Source organism: Gobio gobio (assembly GCF_949357685.1).
Source record: "Gobio gobio genome assembly, chromosome: 7".
Lineage (NCBI taxonomy): Eukaryota > Metazoa > Chordata > Actinopteri > Cypriniformes > Gobionidae > Gobio > Gobio gobio.
In genome coordinates, this window is record NC_137103.1 from 31246008 (window position 1) to 31267568 (window position 21561).

The 21561-nt window shown below is 35.6% G+C and overlaps 1 protein-coding gene across 1 annotated transcript; it reads left to right on the plus strand.

Annotated features, from left to right (window-relative positions):
* Window positions 1-10568: 10568 nt before the first annotated feature.
* On the plus strand, window positions 10569-18652 carry mmadhcb (metabolism of cobalamin associated Db). The gene is made up of 8 exons (XM_079822235.1): window positions 10569-10657; window positions 11335-11376; window positions 11521-11659; window positions 11858-12075; window positions 12874-12982; window positions 13287-13417; window positions 15232-15318; window positions 15401-18652. Exons 2-8 carry the CDS (start codon window positions 11368-11370, stop codon window positions 15593-15595), a joined length of 888 nt encoding a protein of 295 aa, XP_079678361.1. The 5' UTR covers window positions 10569-10657; window positions 11335-11367; the 3' UTR covers window positions 15596-18652.
* Window positions 18653-21561: the final 2909 nt, after the last annotated feature.

The following is a 21561-nucleotide window of genomic DNA, read 5'->3' on the forward strand; positions in this document are numbered from 1 at the left end:
GGGGTAAGCTTGAGCATATCCGGGCTAGCCAGCCTAGCCCCGCAATAAACTGGATTACATCCGATTACTGCTGTTGTGTCTTTGTTTGCGCTGTGTACTCAACGCGCGTCACTGACGCTTTTATTTTATTTTAAAAATAATGCTATTATCAACACTTACTTTTAACTCGTTCATCTCGACAGCTGTAATGGTACTTTGCATGTGTTACAAAGTTGGTAGAATAATGATGAAGAGACGGACTCGGTGTGACTGTTTATTCAGAACTCTCAGATACAAACACAATAAACTCGCGCTGACTGACAGCGCTCTCATAACTCAGTAGTTACTATAAATAACTTTGTTAGCAATCGCTGAGCTCAGTCTCTGATACATTAGTGATGTCCGGTTCGCGAACGATCTTTCTTTTGAACCAGTTCTTTTTAGTGAACCGAATCAGTTCACCAAATCGGACTGAATCGTTCTAAACGGTTCGCGTCTCCAGTCAGCGCTGATCCATAATTTACTAAAGTTACTAACTTTCTGACATGAGTGACAGTCCCTCCGACTAGAAATAGACTAATAACCTAAAGTATATGCTGTAACTAAAACAGTTCAGACATGCTGAGAACTGATGTGAAGTGAACTCAGGTCCATCCGTCTCCCTGGCAGACTCGTGCCTGCTCGTGCCTCGTTAAACCACGCCCCCTCCGCTCATATAAAATGCAAAGATGTCAGCCAATCACAACAGTGGGTGTTTTTACTGAAGTCTCACAGCAGACACGCCTCTTGAAGCAGGGCATTCAGCCACAGGGCAAACAGCAGTATAGACAAAATGCCTTTTATTTCTAAATTATGACATTTTATGATGTAAAAGTCATACTAACAATATAAGTACAGCTCAGGAAACATTATAAAATAATAGAAAAATGCCATGCCATGGGACCTTTAAGACTAAGACTATTAAGACTAAGACAAAAACTAAGACTTTATTAAGCATTGTCTTCTCTTCCGCTTTTGTTTGAATCCGCGTTCATGACGCCACAGTGACGCTGCTGCCGTAAGACGCTGTGACGTGTTATCTGGTGCGATAGCGTTCACGTCACTGTGGCATCATGAACGCGGATTCAAACAAAAGCGGAAGAGAAGACAGTGCTTAATAAAGTCTTAGTTTTTGTTATTTTTGGACCAAAATGTATTGTCGACGCTTCAAAAGAGTCTAACTAACCAAATTATGTCACATATGGACTATTTTGATGATGTTCTCAGTATACCTTTCTGGATGTGGACAGCAAAGTGTTCATACACTTACATTCAAAGGACTGAAAGCCCTCAGACTAAATCTAAAATATCTTAAACTGTGTTCCGAGGATGAACGGAGGTCTTACGGGTGTGGAACAACATTGGGGTGAGTCATTAATGGAAGAAATTTCATTTTTGGGTGAACTAACCCTTTAAAGGGAGGTTCCAAGGCTATTTCATGCATTCTGACTTATTTACACGGTTAAAGAGTCGGATTGTCATGATTGTCAAAATTCCAAAAAACGAGTTGGACGTATGACACAGTATTTCTGTGCCAAATACACTCCTTCAGGATTCGAACAAGTTTCGGAAAGTTTTTTTCAGAGTGTGGCCCTGTATGACATCATAAAGGATGGGCACTTCTCCCTGTAACGTCTGTCAGAGGTCTCAAAGGGTTAGTTCACCCAAAAATTTAAATTCTGTCATTAATTACTTACCCTCATGTCGTTCGTCACCCGTAAGACCTCCGTTCATCTTCGGAACACAAATGAAGATATTTTAGTTGAAATCCGATGGCTCAGAAAGGCCTCCATTGGCACAATGCACTTTAAACTCTCAAGACCCATAAAAGGTACTCAAGACGTCGTTACAAAGTCCATCTCACTACAGTGGTTCTACAATAACTTTATGAAGCGACGAGAATAGTTTTTGTGCGCAAAAAAACGAAATAACGACTTATAAAGTGATGACGGATTTCAAAACAATGCATCATGAAGCTTCGAAGCGTTATGAATCAGTGAGTCGATTCAGCGGTTTGAATCGCCAAAGTCACGAGATTTCAGCATTTTGGCGGTTTGACACGCGGTCCGAATCATGATTCGACTCGCTAATTCATAACGCTTCGAAGCTTCATGATGCAGTGTTTTGAAATTGGTCATCACTATATAAGTCGTTATTTAGTTTTTTTTTTGGGTGAACTAACCCTTTAAAGTCTGCCCAGATGAAAAACAGAAAAAACAGGAGGCGAGAAGGAAAACATGTAAAAGAGTGAGGAAGGATACACAGGAAAAGAAAGCACTCTGATCAACGCTACGAATCAAAGTGGAAAAGTAACTATTACGCTGGAACATCAGTCAGCGTTAGAGCAGTCACATCTCTCTTGTCACACAAGCATTCTCTCACTCAATCAATGCGCAAGTGCATATAATAAACAACACAAATGTATAGTGAATCAAAAGTGATCTAGAGATAATGCAATGATGTATTGTGTATGTGTGTGTGGGTGCGTCTCAATCAGCTCCCTAGCTTTCTAGGTCGTGAATCAGTATATCGTGTACATAAATGCGGCCGACTCCCTGATCAGTGCCCTGACTACTGTACTAGGGAGCTGATTGAGACGCATCCAATGTGTGTTTGTTTGTGCTTGTGAATCTTTAGCTCAGCCCACTGCACGTCTCCACGAGCTCGGCTGTTTGCAGAAAGAATCTGTACAGCGTATCTGTCTTTTATAAATCTGATAAAACTAAAGACTCTTCAGAGATATGAATGATGCAATTCTACTCTATAGGTACTCAAGATTAACATGAGATTAGCAGAAATTGTGTGTTATGTACTCTTTAATATGCTGATTAGTGCTCAATAAATTTTCCTTATTGTTATCAATATTGAAAACAGTTGTGCTTAATATTTTAGTAGAAACTGTGATAGGCCTACATTTTATTCAGGATTCTTTGATGAAGAGAAAGTTCAAAAGAACAGCTTTTATTTGAAATTGAAATCTTATGTAACATTATAAATGCCACTATATATCATGCATACAAATCGTACTGGCCACAATCCTTCGAATGGTAGTGCGAGTTAGCCTATATTGCCTAGATCTTTTATTTTTTTACAGATAAGACTTCTTTGCCTAATTTCTCTAAAAAACTTTCTAAATTAATAATATTACAACTCAACACTAACATTTCTTTATTTTCAATACTAACCAAATTATAGGATGATATCAGGTAAAAAATGGGCCTAGTTCATAATGATGATTTCGCACTCATCGGCCCATTTTGAAACCATCTGAATTTCGACTTCTGAATTTTGTTACACATTTCCTGCGTGTAAAGATAAAAGAGACCCAACTTAACACAAATGCAAATACACACTTTAATAATGTTCCAGATTATTTAACAAAATATGTCCAATTCTGAATTAACCCTAGGCTGTAAAGATTCATCTATAGTGCCTGAGAAAATGCTCAAATATCCTTGAAAGCATGATTCAGAGAGCAGTCTACGGACTGTAAGGGCGCAAGCAAAATGACCATGAGGAGGTATTTTAGTCAGTCCTTTCAACAGCAACCTTAAAAAGCAGCAGATATGGTAAGTCACAGTCATAATATTTGTTGTTTGTTTCATGTGCATTTTATGTCAATTATCCATATTCACAAAAGCCTCAGTCCAGCTTTTGCAACAATGAACTAAGTTTAAAATGGGTTGAATGTCCTGATCTTATGTTCTAATATGATGAATCTTTGCTTCCAATAAAGACTGTCATTTATCCCAAAGAGCACTCACCGTGAGGTTAATACAATATATTTTAAGAGAAAACAGCCATGGAGGGACTTTTCAACCTTATAGGGAGGGCTAGCTTTTGATGAAATGCGAAAAGAATGTTCTGTGGTTGGTTTGTCCTATTTTCTCAAAAGTTTCGCAATATTGCTGGCTCCACACGCCTGTGTCTTACAAAAATCACATGGATCATAATTATGTTTTGCTTTGCGCTCTGTGGGAGTAAAACATGACCATCATAAGCAGTAATAATGAAATCATATGTCATTTTAACAGAGTAATGTACACATATTGGTATATACTTCTTTTTGTAAACAAAATATTTAAATAATAATTTGATCAGATTTTGTGTAATCTGATATCCCCATAGGATGGGACGTTCTAGCGACCTTGCGCAACGTTCCCTAAAGGTTCTCTAAAGGTGACAAAAATCACGAACCTTTACAGAACATTATAGGGATGTTCCTAAAACGTCCTCTTTTGGTTATAAAAGTGCTGCAGTTCAAGGTTCCTTATATAACTTTAGGGGGACGTTCCATTTTGGTTATTTTATGGTCACATAGCAACATTACAAAGAGGACATTTGCGATGTTAAGAGAACGTTCCCACATGGTCCTCTGTTGGTCATATAATAATGTTCCTGATATGACTTTAGGGGGACGTTACATTTCGGTTATTCTATGGTCACACATCAACAATACAAAGAGGATATTTGGGACGTTAACAGAACATTCCAACATGGTCCTCTGTTGGTCATATAATAAAGTTTCCGATATGACTTTAGGGGGATGTTCCATTTTGGTTATTCTATGGTCACACCACACTTACAAAGAGGACATTTGGTACATTAACAGAACGTTCCCATATGGTCCTCTGCTGGTCAGATGGGGACAGGATTTGCACCAGTGGTTTAGGGGACCATAAGAACAAAAATAACTAAATTGGGTGTGTCTGATAAGGGAGACATACAAAATGTGCAGGGCTGGGGTCCCTCCAGGACAGGTTTGAAAACCACTGCCCTAAACGTTCCAAAAACATCCTGAATGTTCCGTGAAGGTCCACCAAATAATGTTCCCCAACCCTTTAAAGAACTACACATCATGACCATCTCGGAACATTTTAGGAACGTTATAGGTGACGTCCTGGACACCAGTGGGGACGTTCTGAGAACGTTCTGGGAACATCAAATTTCCAAATAAACTGGTCCCTTAAACCAGGGGTTTTCAAACTTGGGTCCGGGGACCCCCAGGGGTCCTCCAGAAGGTCCTAAGGGGTCCCCAGAAAATTTCAGAGAATAAAAAGACAAAGCAAATATGGATAAAGTCTACCGAATATTCTGTTTCTTGCCGTATAGGCTACTTTCCAGAATTGTATGTTTTCTTTGTATCTTTCTACTAAGTCCCATTTATCTTGCTCACTGGGGTTGTAAGGCAGTATTCTTAACGCAGTACGTGAGCTGCTTACATACATTTATTGTGAAAGTTGCTTATAAAATATAATTTTTAAGTGAAAAATTTTCTTCTTCAGGTTTATACAGTACATACAACATTAAGTATTGCCAATTTATTAAGTTTGGAAACATTATTTTGTATTTATAATGCCACACAATTTATCTAACAGTTCAAATGTTTTTTCATAAAAATAGATGGAAATTAGAATTGGGGTCCCTCATAAAAGATTAATCGTATTTGGGGGTCCTTGGCATCATACATTTTGGAAACCCCTGCCTTAAACGTTCCAAGAACATCCTGAATGTCCATAAGGGCTGGGGTGCCTCCAGGACAGGTTTGAAAACCACTGCCCTAAACGTTCCAAAAACATCCTGAATGTTCCGTGAAGGTCCACCAAATAACGTTCCCCAACACTTTAAAGAACTCCACATCATGACCCTCTCAGAACGTTCTAGGAACGTTATAGATGACGTCCTGGACACTTGCGGGGACGTTCTGAGAACGTTCTGGGAACCTACTTTTTCTAGCAGGGATACTACACAAAATTATTAAATCTTATATTGTATCACTATTATTTTTATATGCTGCAAATAATAGTGAACACCCTCCTGTGTCCGCAGCAGTTTAAGAGCACAGCCCAGACAAGGAATGTTCTCAGAATTGGAGGATAGCCAGAGCAAGAAGCTGTTCCATGACTGAATGAATACCACATCTTCACAGTCAACCAACAAGAACTGACTCCATCCTGGATCATTTACAAATCATGATAGAAATGCTTTTAATACATACTGATCACATATGGAAACACTTAAGTGATGCTTATTTTCCCTGCTAAAAAAATCAGCATTGCTGGTCACCAAAAGGTATGTTTTGCATACTGGGATGCTGGTTGCTGGTCACCAGCATGAGAAACAGGAGTGGTGATTGACCAGCTCAGCTTTGCTTGAGAACTTCTGGTCCAGAGAAATATACCAGCTCTAACCAGCATAAAAAACGTTATAGACCAACATGGAATTCATGCTGGTTTATACTGGATTCATACTGAACTTTTCCATAGAACCATGTCTATACTAATACACGTCTCTGTCACTATCACTGTCTACATGTTTATGTCATTTCCTTTTCTGTCCCTAGAAACCCTATCAGGTTCAGTGCAGCTTTGTGCTGAGTGAGCAGAAGTACCACATGTGCTCTACACAGAACTCAACAATTTGAGAGGTAGTGGTCTCTCGTTGTGCGTGGAAACATATGGATCTGATAACAAAATTTTTCGAAAAACGTTATTCGCAACCCCCGCTGGACCACCAGAATATAGAATAACAAACTGTGTTGAGTCTGTGGAATGTGAAAGTTAAACATCAGGAATGGGCCTCTTCTGTTACAAGGCAGCTCCTCACCTGATTTTAGATTGAACCGTAAGGAGGGAAAGACTTTGAGATGGAGGCAATTTGCCAGAAATCTGCTGTTCCCACAACATGAAACAAACTAAAATAACTACAGAAGACTAAGTGCAAGGACAGTCTAGAAGGAGGAGGGGGAGTATATTTACATTGGGTCCATTTCATGAGAGAATATGAGAAATTGAAAGTTTGTGGCAAACCCAGGGCCATCATGTTGGTTTTTCCTTTTTTCTTTTTAGGGTGCTGTCCCAGATTTGTGCTACAGGCAAGATAAAACAATACCAAAGGAAAATATAAACACTTACAATACTAAACAACATAAGAGTTTATGTAAGTGTAAAATGTGTTAGGCGTGGTACACATTTTTCATTTATGGGGACTCAAATATCATATATAAAGACTAGAATGTTAAAACATGGTGTGACAACCGCATTTAAAAAAAAAAAGATTTAATCTCAACGAAAAAGTATAAAATTGTCCTCATATGGTACTGTCACCATTAGTCATAATGACAATGCTAGGGGGTTAAAAGGAAACACTGAAAGGTTTTCGATCTATCTATCTCACATATCAAAAAACAAGTCATATTACACAATCGTCTTTTTCATGCTCTAGAGTAAATGGTTTGTGTCTCTGGCCAGAATAGTACATATACTCTGTTGCAATGCACAGAAAGCAGGTATCTCTGATTCGACCTGTTCTACGGTAAACGACAGCATGTGGTGGCTTGTTGTAACTCAGGATGTTTTGTCTTTGAAACCCAGAGAGGAACAATTTCTCATTATTATATACCTGTTGCCCCGGTTTTCTCTTTTCTCATAAAAAGAGCAGATGTCTAAAAGGCTGAATGCGTTTAGTAATCCTGCAGTAGCATCATTCTGGAATCTCTCAGGCATTCCAGTCCTTCAGTTACACATTCCTGAGGAACGACAACTTGGATTATTACAAATGGTGCCGTGTAGAACAATAGAACCACCCCATTCGTCTCCTTAGATTTGAGTTACTCCACTCTCATATGTTTGCTATGAATGGGAATTGATTACAATGGAAAAAGCTGTTTTGAAACACTTTTATGCTTTTCTGAGGTCAAAAAGTCTTGTGTGGGGGCCCTGGAATATGGGACTTGGGAGCAAAATGTTAAGAACCACATTATCTTCAGGAAATACACTGTATTTTAATGTTGTTTTAATCCTTTCCCCAACTAAACTAAGAGGCTAAGAGAAAGTGAGAGAACCTTTATACTGGGGCTTAACAGATTCTTTGTATGGCAATGGAAAGAACCGCTGAAGAACCATACTTGGCTTAACAGGTTCTTTATGCGGTAACGGTGCTATATAGCATCTCAACCACCCCAAAGAACCGCTGAAGAAACATTTTTTTTGTGTGTGTGCACTAAAATAGTGAGTAATGAAATAACATTACTTTACATTCTCATTATCAGTTATACCCCTATTAGCTAATCCATTATGAAATGTGCAGTTCCACTAAACACATCTCGCTGCCTCATCTAATAAGACGGAGCGCATATTTTTCATTGGGAGTTTTCCTGTGTACTGTAAAGTATGATTAATCCACACAGTTATTTGTGAATGAGATCCATTGTGATGTTGGAATAGAAAGGGGCCTCCAACTCCTCCCAAACTGTTGCAAAAAAGTTGAACTCAAACAGTTATCTAGATCTCTATGTGTCACTGTATGGCATAGCATGGGGAACGGCCAAACACACTTATAAGAAAAGGATGATCACAGGAAATCCTGCCGCAGTGCAGACTGGCCTGTCTATTTCTCATTTGATATCTAACAGAAACACATTTCTCTCTAATCCAGTTTTGATGTAGCCTAATCGAGAAGCTGTCATGAAAAGAATCATGTGTTATGTGGAGACTGATTCATGACTGCAGTTATACAGGAGAGGAAATAACTTACTGCACACAAGGTCATGAAGCCTGAAGATAGAGGTTTTCATTTTATTATGGCGGTTTTTGGTTTCGAGAAATAGATATATGGAGATATTGAGCACTTTTGAATGTTTAAAAAAATTATTATATGCTTAACAATAAGGTTCAATTCATAACATAATGCTTTAGATATCATGAACTAATACATTTATAAACAGATTTTTTTACAGACGTCTATGTATAGAATTTCCATCAGTACTGTACACACGTTTGACATTCAAAGAACAAGTCATCTTAGGACATCTTTTGTGCTTTTATCATGAGAAAAATAAGGCAGCCAAGTGGCCAAGTGCCACTAAAAGAACACTATAGGAAAACCTGAAGCTATTTAATTCCATTACACTTCATTTGAGTGAGTGCAGTGCTGCAGTTTTTAGCAGTGCCTTTGTTGAGGAGAAACCCTTTGGCTTTGGTACAGCTTTTAGATGTTGAGTTGGAACATGCTCATTGATAGGACTGACAAACGGTGCCTGGTAATGCAATTCACTGCTTCAGGGTGACCTGGAATGTCCTCAGAGTTTCAGAAGAGCATGCGGGGCAGTGAAAGCTTTAATAGGTCCCAACAAAAGCCTTTCGTCCTTTGCAGAAATGGGCTCTGTTGCTGTTTTTAGTATTGCACAACTGACCCATAATGTATGAAAAAATGGAACAAAAAAGAAAAAGCAGAGAACAAACGAAATACCCTTGCAGTTGGACACTGTTATGTTTATTTGCATTATTTGACATGTTGACCCAGTCATATGCATATTTGTCATTTTGTAACACTAATCTCATGTAATGCAGTGCTTCAAATGGAATGTTTTTCATCTTATTTTTGTTTTACTTATAGAGTGAGCTCAGGTACACATACATTTGTCTATCAGTATCTTCTCATTATTAAACAGAATAATTGTTCCTTTGTTGTTTGTTTAGGATGGACAATCTAGAATACCAACGGATATTAGAATACTCAATAAATCAATACATTATAAAACCTTTAAGGATAATGTTTGGCTTTTATTAATGTCAAAAGCAGTTGGTGCAAGTTACATTTGCTATAAAAATACTACAGTGAAAGATGAAATAATAAATCACTGTTTTCTTATTGTCATTGAATTATGAACGTTGAAAGCATGCTGTACTGCAGAAAAGCCACATATTATTCATGTATTTTAAGCTGGCTTTAGTAGAATAAAGGAAGAAATGCCAAGACAATTTTAATAGACGACATAAATCACATTCTCTGGCTGGTCTTGCACGCTTGGAAGAAATGGAAAAATCTATATAAATTTTGTTTGGTTTTCAAATGTCATGTTTTCTTCATGGCTGAAAGTAATGAGATTTGTACCCTTTCTGATGCAAGGCAGAAAATAGAAGATAAATTGTAATAACATTGATGCTTTTATTCAATGTGTCGATGATTCCATAACCAGAACACCACTATGCTGCCTTCACATGCTACTAGAAATGTCCGACTTCCCACTTCGGAAGTCGTGATTACGAGCTCATCGCATTCAAATTTTTACTTGAGAGGGCGTTCATGTCCAATTTTTTAACCAGGAAACTAGTAGCTATTTACGATAATTCCGATAGCAGGTGAAGGCAGCATAAAGCATAGGCTATTCACAGTTGTTCCTGTTACACCTCCAAGTTTCAATGCTTACCTCAATAAAACAAATTCAAACAGTAATAGCCTACTTTATATATATATATATATATATATATATATATATATATATATATATATATATATATATATATATATATATATATATATATATATATATATATATATAATGTTAATTATTTCATTATTTTTACTCAAGGATCCTAAATGAAAGACTTTTTGTCCGTTATATATTTGAATAGAACCCAAGTCTTATGCTGCCTTCACGTGCTATCGGAAATGAGCCCAAATAACGATCAAGTGAAACATTTGTTACGTTTTGTGGACATCTAGTGGAGCTGTAAGGAATTTCAGGGACGTTCTTGAGTTTGTCCTTTATACGCTGCCGTTGTTACGTAATCATAAGGTTAAACAAGTCTAGCTGTTAGCAAGCTAACAGCTAACATACATCAGGTACACAATTCAGGTAAGAACAAACAAACTCGCTTAATTTGAATATCGTTATTGCGCATCTTCAAAGAGATGACCAACAAATACAGAACACAGGATATGTTTCATTATTATTGGAGTGATTATTATTAAATGTAACTTTTCAACATAGTTTAGCCAATGGGATAATGAGACATGCGTAAATAACAAATGTGTCATTAACGGTTTACTTATATTTAATCTGTGATTGCATTTTACAATGGTTGAAGCCCGAACGTTTAGTTTTTTATAGAGGTAACGTTAAGTTGTATTCTTTCTTTATCGAAGATAAAAGTTATGACCTCTCTGTAAGTTGCACAACAGACAGCCACTGTTTGATTAACGTTACATATTACACTGTGCAGATTATTATTGTTTAGTTATCCGTAATAACTGAGGAAATATTACAACTCATGATGATTTTAACAAAATTAGCCGTTTCTTTGAAGCTTTACTTGGCTGTTCAGTTCGTCTGTAAATATAAGATCTTGGACACATTGCTGCCATCCATGTTTTATCCAGCTCAAAATAATAGTCATTGTTTTGTCAGGTACCCAATGAAGAGCTGCATTTGTTTTGTGTGTGTGTGTGTGTGTGTGTGTGTGTGTGTGTGTGTGTGTGTTTATTTTAATAAGTATTGTCATGTGACCATATTATTTTTTCCTCCTCCCACAGCAGGTGAACGGTAAAGAAGAGAAGCCCAACAGGATGGCCAGTGTAAGTATACTACTGAAAACCCTAGTCTTTGCTAAGTGGATCCAAGTAAACACAACAAAATCTAACATTATGATTACATGTTTGTTATTGTTCCCCTATGAGATGTTTATAAGCGCTGTAAAACTGCTTGCTGTGTTTTCCCAGGTGCTCTGCAGCAGAGCTCGGCTGGTGACGTACCTGCCAGGGCTTCATATTCTAGTTCATCGTGTTGTGGGAGCCAGAACTTTCTCTGGGGCGTCCGGCTCAGATGAGCCTCACATGAACAACACAACCCCTAACGTTGGTAAATTAGTGCAGAATACTAAAGAATCAGGTGTCCTTTAATAAATGAGAATTTAGTAATTGCCTTTTCAGGTATACATATTACAAAATAAGACATACAGATTAATAACATTAATTGCTGTTGTATCATTCGTCAGATGTAATATAAGTTTTAAAGGGTGTTTTCTAATGGTTTGTGTTGGTTATTTCCTGTGAATAGCACCCAGGACAGTGTGGCCAGATGAGAACATGGGCCCGTTTGGGCCTCAGGATAAGCGCTTCCAGTTGCCGGGTAACGTGGGTTTTGACTGTCATTTGGAGGGTCAAGCGGAGCAGAGGACCACACCTATCCACAGTGTGATGCCAGACGTGCTCACTTCTCAGTCCAGCAGCGAGAGGCACAATTTCATCCTGGCCCACTTCATCAATGAGCTTCATGTATGATGCTTTCTGAAAAAATTACTGAATAAATAAATAACTAGTAAAATAACATTATTAATGGTTGTGAAGATAATGCTTAAAGATCAAAATTAGCAACATGAATTTGAAAAACAGATGACTTCACTATCATTAATAAATTAATGTTGCTATTGCTTGCTCATAATAAGGGTTATCTCATAATAAATGTAACATGATATTGTTATTATGATGTAAAATACTATGTGATGTTCTAATAATGTTCTTGGTTCTGTTGGGTTTATATATCATTTAAAATCTTTTTTGCTCACCAAGGCTGCTTGTATTTGATCAAAGTACAGTATATTGTGAAATCTTATTACAATTTAAGATGAACTATTTTCTTTTTGAATATATTCTGAAATGTAATTCATTCCTGTGACGCAAAGCTGAATTTTCAGCATCATTACTTGTCACATGATCCTTCAGATATCATAATATGCTGAATTGCTGCTCAAGAAACATTACATATTATTATCAATGCTGTTGAGCTGCTCAATATTTTTGAAGAAACCATACATTTTTAAAGGTTTCTTTGATGAGTAGAAAGTTCAAAAGAACAGCATTTTTTATTTTGTAATGTCAAAATCTTTACTGTCACTTTTGATCAATTTAAAAGATCAATTATTTATTTATTTAATTATCAATTAAAAAAATCTTGACACCAAATATTTCTCTCTATATATATGTAGAGAGGGAGGGGTAGATAGAGAGGGAGAGAGAATAAAATACTGTGTATATATATGTATACATCCATGTATACGTGTTCTTTATTTTTAGGAAAGTGATAAAACTTCTGCAGCGCAGAACATGGATAAAGGAGAGCACTTTTTTGATCATTCCAGTGTGGAGTGTGCCATTCAGTCTTGCCCTGAATTGTTAAAGAAAGGTCAGTATACTATTTTAATTGATCAGATTTAACATTGATATATTGAACTGTGACTTTCTGACGAGGTTGTTGGCAGTAGTGGTAAGCTCGGTTTGAATGGTGTAATATCAAAAATGACCACAAGAGGGTAGCATTTCCATATGTATTTTAGGCACTGAACGTTGTGGTTGTTCTAGATCCCAAAATGTAACAGTGTTTTAATGCGTAATTACTGTACAGATATTTATTCCTTTGTACTCTAGTGTAGCTTTCATGTGTTTAATGTTTATTCATATGCGTGTACCCTGTTCATCATCTTTTTCAGATTTTGAGTCCATGTTCCCTGAGGCGCCGTCAACTGGCTTGATGGTGGTCACTGTGACTCAGAGGACACAGAACGACATGACGGCCTGGACTGAGCAAGTGGACCAGGAAAGAGAAGAGCTGCTGGCTAAGGTGAGTTGATCTGTCTAGAACTATACTGTTAACATTACCAGTCAAATGTTTGGAGACATCACTATTTTTTTATGTTTTTGAAAGAAGTCTCTTATCCTCATCAAGCCTGCAGTTATTTGATCAAAAATACAGAAAAAAGTGTAATATTGTGAAATATTATTACAATTTAAAATACTTTAAAATATAATTTATTTCTGTAATGCAAAGCTGAATTTTCATCAGCCATTACTCCAGTCTTCAATGTCACATGATCCTTCAGAAATCATTCTAATATGCTATTTTGATATTCAGTTATCAATGATGGTAACAGTTGTGCTGCTTTATATATTTTTATATATATATATATATATATATATATATATATATATATATATATATATATATATATATATATATATATATATATATATATATATATATATATATATATATATATATATCTGAGTTTTTTTTTAGGAAAAAAAATAAATGCATTTATTCAAAATAGAAATCTTTTCCAACAATATAAATCTCTTTACTATTACTTTTTATCAATTTATCACATCCTTACTGAATAAAAGTATTAATATCTTTCAAAAAATGAAAGAAAAAAAAACATTCTGACACCAAACTTTAGAACAGTAGGCCTAGTGTAAATTGTTACGAAAATATTTCTATTTGAAATAAATGCTGTTCTTTTTTTTCTTTTTCTTTTTTTCTTTTCTTTTTATTCATCAAAGAATTCTGAAAAAATAAAACTATGAGAGGTTATAAAAAATATTAAGCAGCACAACTGTTTCCAACATTGATAATAAATCAACATATTGAAATGATGGAGTAATGGCTGATAAAAATTCAGCTTTGCATCACAGAAATAAATTATATTTTAAAGTATATTAAAATAAAAAAATAATAATTTAAAGTTGTTATAATATTTCACAATATTAATGGTTTTTGTCCTGTACTTTGATCAAATAAATGCAGGCTTAATGAGCATAAGAGACTTCTTTCAAAAACATAAAAAATTGTGATGTGTCCAAACTTTTGACATAGATAGATAGATAGATAGATAGATAGATAGATAGATAGATAGATAGATAGATAGATAGATAGATAGATAGATAGATAGATAGATAGAGATAGATAGATAGATAGATATTTGTCATATATATATATATATATATATATATATATATATATATATATATATATATATATATATATATATATATATATATATATATATATATATATATATATATATATATATTTTTTTTTTTATATATATTTATATGAAGTTAAGTATATTGTAATAATATATAATAGTAACAGTAAAATAGTATATAATACATATTTATATTATAATATATATTAATATTATAACATTTACCTTTATATGTAATATTAAATATGATATAATTACTGTACACACCGTGCCTAAATGAAGCCTTCTTATCAGAGTAGCTCATAATTCAGTTATCCCCTCTCTATGACTTTGTATTGTCCTTAAACAAAGTTATGTGGCTTTAGTACAAAAAAAATCCATGAGAGAGTGGACCCAAAATCCATGCTTTTGCAGTCAGTGTTATTTACTGTTATTGTCTGGTTCACATCACTGTGGAGTTCCTGTCTAATTGGTGTGGGGCCATGCTGAAGGAATGCTGCAGGGATTCTATTATTCTCACGCTGTTGTTTGTTTATGAGCAGCTTTATTCAAAGAAAAGATTTATAACTGAATGTGTGCTAAAACAATTTAAGCTCAACTGAATGGAAGCTCCATAGTCAAAGCCATTCATTAGAAGTTGCATCAATGTTAATAATTGTGTTGTATGCAGTTCATTGCAGGTGCCACGGAGATATGTCACGCTCTCCGAACAGAAGGATTCTGGGCCGATTTCATAGACCCGTCATCTGGACTTGCAGTAAGTCATATAAACGTATACAGAACTTTTGAAACCATCCTAAAGCTGCTGTTTAACTTTTCTTAATCTTCTCTGTTCTCAGTTCTTCGGTTCATACACAAACAACACGCTCTTTGAGACAGATGAAAGGTATCGGCATTTAGGTTTTCAGATTGAAGACCTGGGCTGTTGTAAAGTGATTCGGCACGTAATGTGGGGGACGCACGCTTTTGTGGGCACACTTTTCACCACAGCTCCACTCAACAGCCAGATCATGAAGAAGCTACAAGGAGACTAAAGTTAATTAGTTAAAGATGCAATGTGTGTCGCCATGTGAACACTATCAATATCAAACCCAAACGTCACATCTAAGCTGATAAACACGATCATAAACACACTTACATCCCTTAAAGCACTTAATGAAGTTGCCCAATGGCTGCTGCTGGAAATATCTATTTATTTTTGTAGAACAAAGTTTTTTTTGGTGTGACTTTTTATTTTGGGTTTGTGTTCTACAGTGGGATGTTCTGTGTCAAATGTCCAACATCTCTCTCTCTCTCTCTCTCTCTGTCTCTCTCTCTCTCTCTCTCTCTCTCTCTCTCTCTCTGTCTCTCTCTCTCTCTCTATGTTGCCTTTCTTGTACTACCGACCTCAAAGGAACTAAAATGTGACAGTTGTAGAGCTGAATTTGTTTCTGCACCATTGCTCAATCTCAATTTGCTTTTGGTAATTTGTAGTTGGTGGTTAATTTTCTGTCCATAAATTGTACATAAAAGGTTTTGGTAGTGATCACGAGCAGTAATCTGTTTAATTCAGTATTGTCAGATTTAGTCATAGCTCCATGACAGGCACAATAAATAATAAATAAGGAGTATCACTGGATGTAATGTTGGCATATGTTTGTTATTTTGATGCCTTTTAAGTAAATTGACTTGGTAGATTTAACTACAGTTAGACTGATAATTGGTATGAGTTGACCAATATTCATACATTTGTACATAATGAATTATTGGTTCTTTAATATCAAGTGGTTTTCATAAATGGCTTAGTTTGGTGAGACTCTTAACACCCAGAAACACCACTACATGACTGTGTATTAAGTTGAAAACAAGTGTGTTCACAGGTCAAGTAATTCATTTATATATTAATGTGTTTTATGCATAAATTGCTCAACTTTTTGCATAACAACTAATCATTCTCAGGTATGAACAATTGGTATTTTGAGCTTATTTTTAAGTAGAGCCCAAAACAAAGTTGAAACATAATTTGCAAACATTAAAATAGCAACAAAAAAAAGTAATGTAAGGAAAATAATAACTATATAAATACACTACTGTTCAAAAATGTAAAATTTAGGGTTGGTAAGATTTTAAATTGTTTTTGAAAGAGAAACTAATTTGCTCACCAAAGCTGCATTTGATTTGATCAAACATACAGTAAAAATAGTAATATTTGTGATATCCTTTTACAATTTAAAATGTTCTCTATTTAAATATTTTTTTAAATGTAATTTATTCCCGTGATGAAAAGCTGAAATGTCAGCATCAATAATCCGATATCACATGATTCTTCAGAAATCAATCTAATATGATGATTTGGTATTTTTTTGTTTTTTTTTGTTATTATCAATGTTGAAAACAGTCGTACCGCTCAATATTTTTGAGGAAACCGTGATACATTTTTTTCAGGATTCGTAGAATATAAAGTTTTCATATATTTAGGAACATTATAAATGACTTACTGTCACTTTTGATCAATTTAATGCATCTTTGTAGAATAAAAGTACAAAAAGAAAATGCATATTGGCCCCAAACTTTTGAACTGTAGTGTGTGCAGTGTAAATATACGTCTGTAGATGTTGGCTATTGATAATTTATTTGTATTAAGATAAAGTTAAAAACTTGCAAAAAACGTTCAATTATTTACCAGTCTGGATTTTAGCCGGTCTCTAACCTAAATGGTGGATGTTTTGGTCGTATTAGCTTGAAGCAGCTGCTGAGGTCAGTGTCTCACGGGTGTCATTAGAATTCATTCAGAAGCACAACAGATGGACTATAATCATTCTTCTTTAAACTCTGACACGATACTATTATTTAGACACTCTCTATTAGCACACGTGTGTTTAAATCATGTGCCACTTATAGCTGATCAGTCCTTGATGTAAAGTCACACTAAAGTTCTGTAAAAGCAATAAATAATTTACATTTTTAACACATAAAAAATTATTATATAAATACTTTCATAGTCGTATGTGATCATAGATTCTACTGTAACAATTCACAGCAATTTTGCATTTTATTTATCGTCATTTTTTAAAGCTGCTGTCCGTAAATTTTTTTTGTGTTCAAGATTTACAAAAATTATACAATGAGAATGTATAACATGAATCCATTTTTCAAGCCGTGTTTTTGTCTTACCCTGAATCATTATGGTACACGTATAATAAGTGTTTATAGTGGGACTATTTCAGACCGGACTGGTAGGAACCACTGCTGAGGAGCACAGTCCCTGCGTGACTCGCCATAGGCATAAACAGAGAGAAGTAGCTCCGGCTGCAATGTTCTTCCGCAATACGCACCCAGTTCTGTTTATTAACCGCTAGAGCGGAAAAAGTTACGGACTGCAGCTTTAACATTTTGTGTTATTATATCAGATATGGTCATATCACATATGCTTACATTGATTTCAGTCTTTCGTAGAAAATTAAGAAAATAATTGTATGGCGGGTGCATTGAATCAGTATTGTTTGCTGTATATTTCATAACACCAAAAATCTGTCATGATGTGTGGTGTGATCAAAGACAGACTGTGTTTTTAAGGACCGCAGTCGTCATCACCCCATGCATGTCTGATTGACATGGCTATCAATTAGATGTAATTGTCCTGCTAAACCTTGGTTCCTCCCTTTTGTTCATTGGAAAGTTCACTCTTAACTGTTTACTGCATCAACAATATAATTATAATGTCATCTGGTCCTTTTATCGTCCTAAAGTAACACAGTGTTTGAAATTATAAATGATCGACCTTTGTGTAACTTGTGAGGAGGGTTCCATCTCCATGTCTCGACTTCACATTGCTTTGCTATTTTTTTCTTCTTGTCTTTTGGTTGACAGATTAGTAGGCTACTTACCTGTTGACCAAGAAAAGAGTGAATCAACCTTACACCAGACCAACAATTTTGTTAAATGTTTCTGATCTGTTTCACAGCATTTCCTTTGATGTTGCTGCTGAATGTTTTGAATGTTTAGGCTACGGTTGAAGTAGTAATATGCCCTAAATGTAACTAGTTTTCAGTTAATTTTTGAGGTAACAGTTTTGTTATAAATAAATGTGAATAAAACATAAGCTACATCCACACTTTTGTTTGTTTTTAAGAAGGGTAAAAATGACACAGTTTTACTTAAAATGTAAAACTTTTTGTGCGTTTTGTCTGTTCATTTACATTTTGGGGGCCTGCATACGCAAACTTTTGAAAACGGGTTTCAGGGTGCACGTTTTTAAAAATATCATTATCATCTTTGTTTAAACTACAAAAACGCGAATTTGTGAAAACTCTGACGTCATGTGCACGTGTATTATGTGGTCTAGACGCAAGTCTATCAGGCGTTTTTAGTACGTTGTTGTCATGTAAATGTCTTTTTAATATCTAAAATAATTGTTTTTTTTTGGCAGGATTATGAAATATGTATTTATAAACTTAATTTTTTGACTAAAGCATTTGCAATGGTGGAATAATTCAAATCACATGAGAATGACATGTCATACATTTTTAATTGGGGTTAGATATCTAGGTCAGACAGCCATCTTGTTGCTTTTCATGAGAAATGAATTATTCAAACAAACCCCCGCCCTCTCAACCCCATGTACTCTAAGAAATCATTTTTACTATTAGTATAGTATTTTTTATTTTTATTTTTTTTTTTAAAGGCTTCAGGTTTATAGATCTGTGTATTTGATAAAAGTCCTGTTAGATATGGAAGATAAATCATAGATTTTTTAAATGGTATCAAATGTTAAATTAAATGCTTACATAAATGAATAAATAATAATAATAATAATAGTTGTCAGATTGTTGGAAGCAGGAATTTCTACCAAATAACTGGAATGATTAAGAATATATATATATAAATATGAGAGATCCTGGACCCCAAAACCAGTCATCGGGTCACGGGTATATTTGTGGCAATAATCAACAATACATTGCATGGGTCAAAATTATCGACAATGATATCGACAAATATTCCTACCATAAATATATCAAAAATGTATTATTATTAGTAATATGCATGACTAAGAACTTCATCTGGACAACTTTAAAGGCAGTTTTCTATATTTAGATTTTTTTGCACCCTCCGATTCCAGATTTTCAAATAGTTGTATCTCGACCAAATATTGTCCTATCCTAACAAACCATACATTAATGGAAAGCTTATTTATTCAGCTTTTTCAAAGAAAAGTATCTTTATGACTGGTTTTGTGGTCCAGAGTGACATACTGTATATATATTGAGACAAATGACAATTCAAATTGATTCAAAGCAAAGAAGTCAAGAGCTGAAAACAGACAAGAAATGTAATATCTGCATACAAATGAAAAATAGTGTGAGATTGTGTGTGTGTGTGTGTGGGGTGTGTGTGTGTGTGTAGGGGGGCACTTCTGTCTCCTGTTAGTATAGTGACAGCCATCGCCAGGTCTGCAGAGGAAAGGAAAACCTGGTGTCAGAGGTCTGATCTGACAATGGAACGTTCCCACACGTTATCTGCCAACACTTTCCTGTTTTTTAGAAATCAGCTAAGATTTACATTGGCTTGGGCATGCGGAGAACCAAACCATCATGCTCTGTTTATGATTTCTCTCTGCACTGGGCAAAAAATGTGTTTTACAGAGGACAGAATCTCTGGTGGTCATTTACTTTTCAAGTTGACCAAATAGGAAACCCTTTAGATTTGTGTTTTTAACTTCAGTTGTGATGCCATGTTTCTTTTTGTGTTGCCAGGATCAAGTTTTGTTGACTGCTGCAAAAGCTCAGAGTCTGTGGATTTGGACTCATGGTGATCATGAACCGAACAGCAGCCGGTGTAATGCCGGACATAATGTGATCTGTGTACTTGTTCATTCAGCTCTGTGTGTTCTGACTGGTAATCCTTTTAGGGCTTCTCTGCTGGAATTTGACTGAATTAGACTCAGATTAGAGTTTAGTGTTGAATAAGAACCGGATCTTCAGAAACAACTTATTTGAGTCAGAAGACAGAGGATGCTGAATGGCTCATATGCTAACGCAATTTTCCAGTTATTATTTTTTCAGTATCCTGTATCATGTAAAAGTAATCAGCTGTTTTTACTGGCTGCATTTCTGTTCAAATTCAGATTTTTGTTTGAATTTCAGAACATCAGACACTATTTTTAGGACTTATCATATTTTGGTGTATCCTGAGTCTTCTTTCCCTCAGGATGCCATCATCGTGTAATTCAGTCATCATATTGCTGAAGCTGCGATTGTGCACTTCTCTCAGTCCAGTCCTTCCTCAAGTCTTCCCATCACACTGCAGCAGACTTCCAGTCTGTCCTGTGAGATTTTCCCGCTGTCTCCGTCTTCCTCTCAAGACAGTTTTCACACTTACATCACTATCTGTTGTTGTCGTCTCCACCCTGTCCTGGAAACTGATAGCGTATATACACACTAAAAGCAGTTAAAAATACATGAAAGTCTGATGACATCTACATTTCAGTATTGTTATACTAGCACTATAAACAACTGTTGTAATATCTTGTGCAATATTAAACCTTTATTAAACCATTTTTATGAGTGGCTCAGTCATGCTGAACGCAGACACTTGGCCTTTTCCCACAGTAAAGAAGGGCTGCGTTTGTTTCCATTGCTGCTCAATCTATCCCAAAGCTCCACGGCAGAGTAATTAAAATCTCAGCATGGCCGTACTGAACAGGATATGCTGCCATGCCTTCCAACAATAAGGGTCATTCTTTGGACTCCAGACCAGGTACCTGAAACCCAGCCTTCAACAGCTCTTGATCATTAAAAACATGTTCCTGCTCATCTGGAAAGTCAGTTCTAGAGCGGAAATTTGACTTTCTATCGGCAGGGAATGAGCCGAGAAACTGGATTACTAAAGCAAGAAGATGAAGGGAGCTTTTGTTATTGACTTGGAAACTTCTTTGAATGTTTGTCAAAATGTATTTTTTGTTTTATTCCTTTATTTGAGACCCTTCAGCTTCTCTGTTGTAGTTTGTCCAACCACTTTCTCT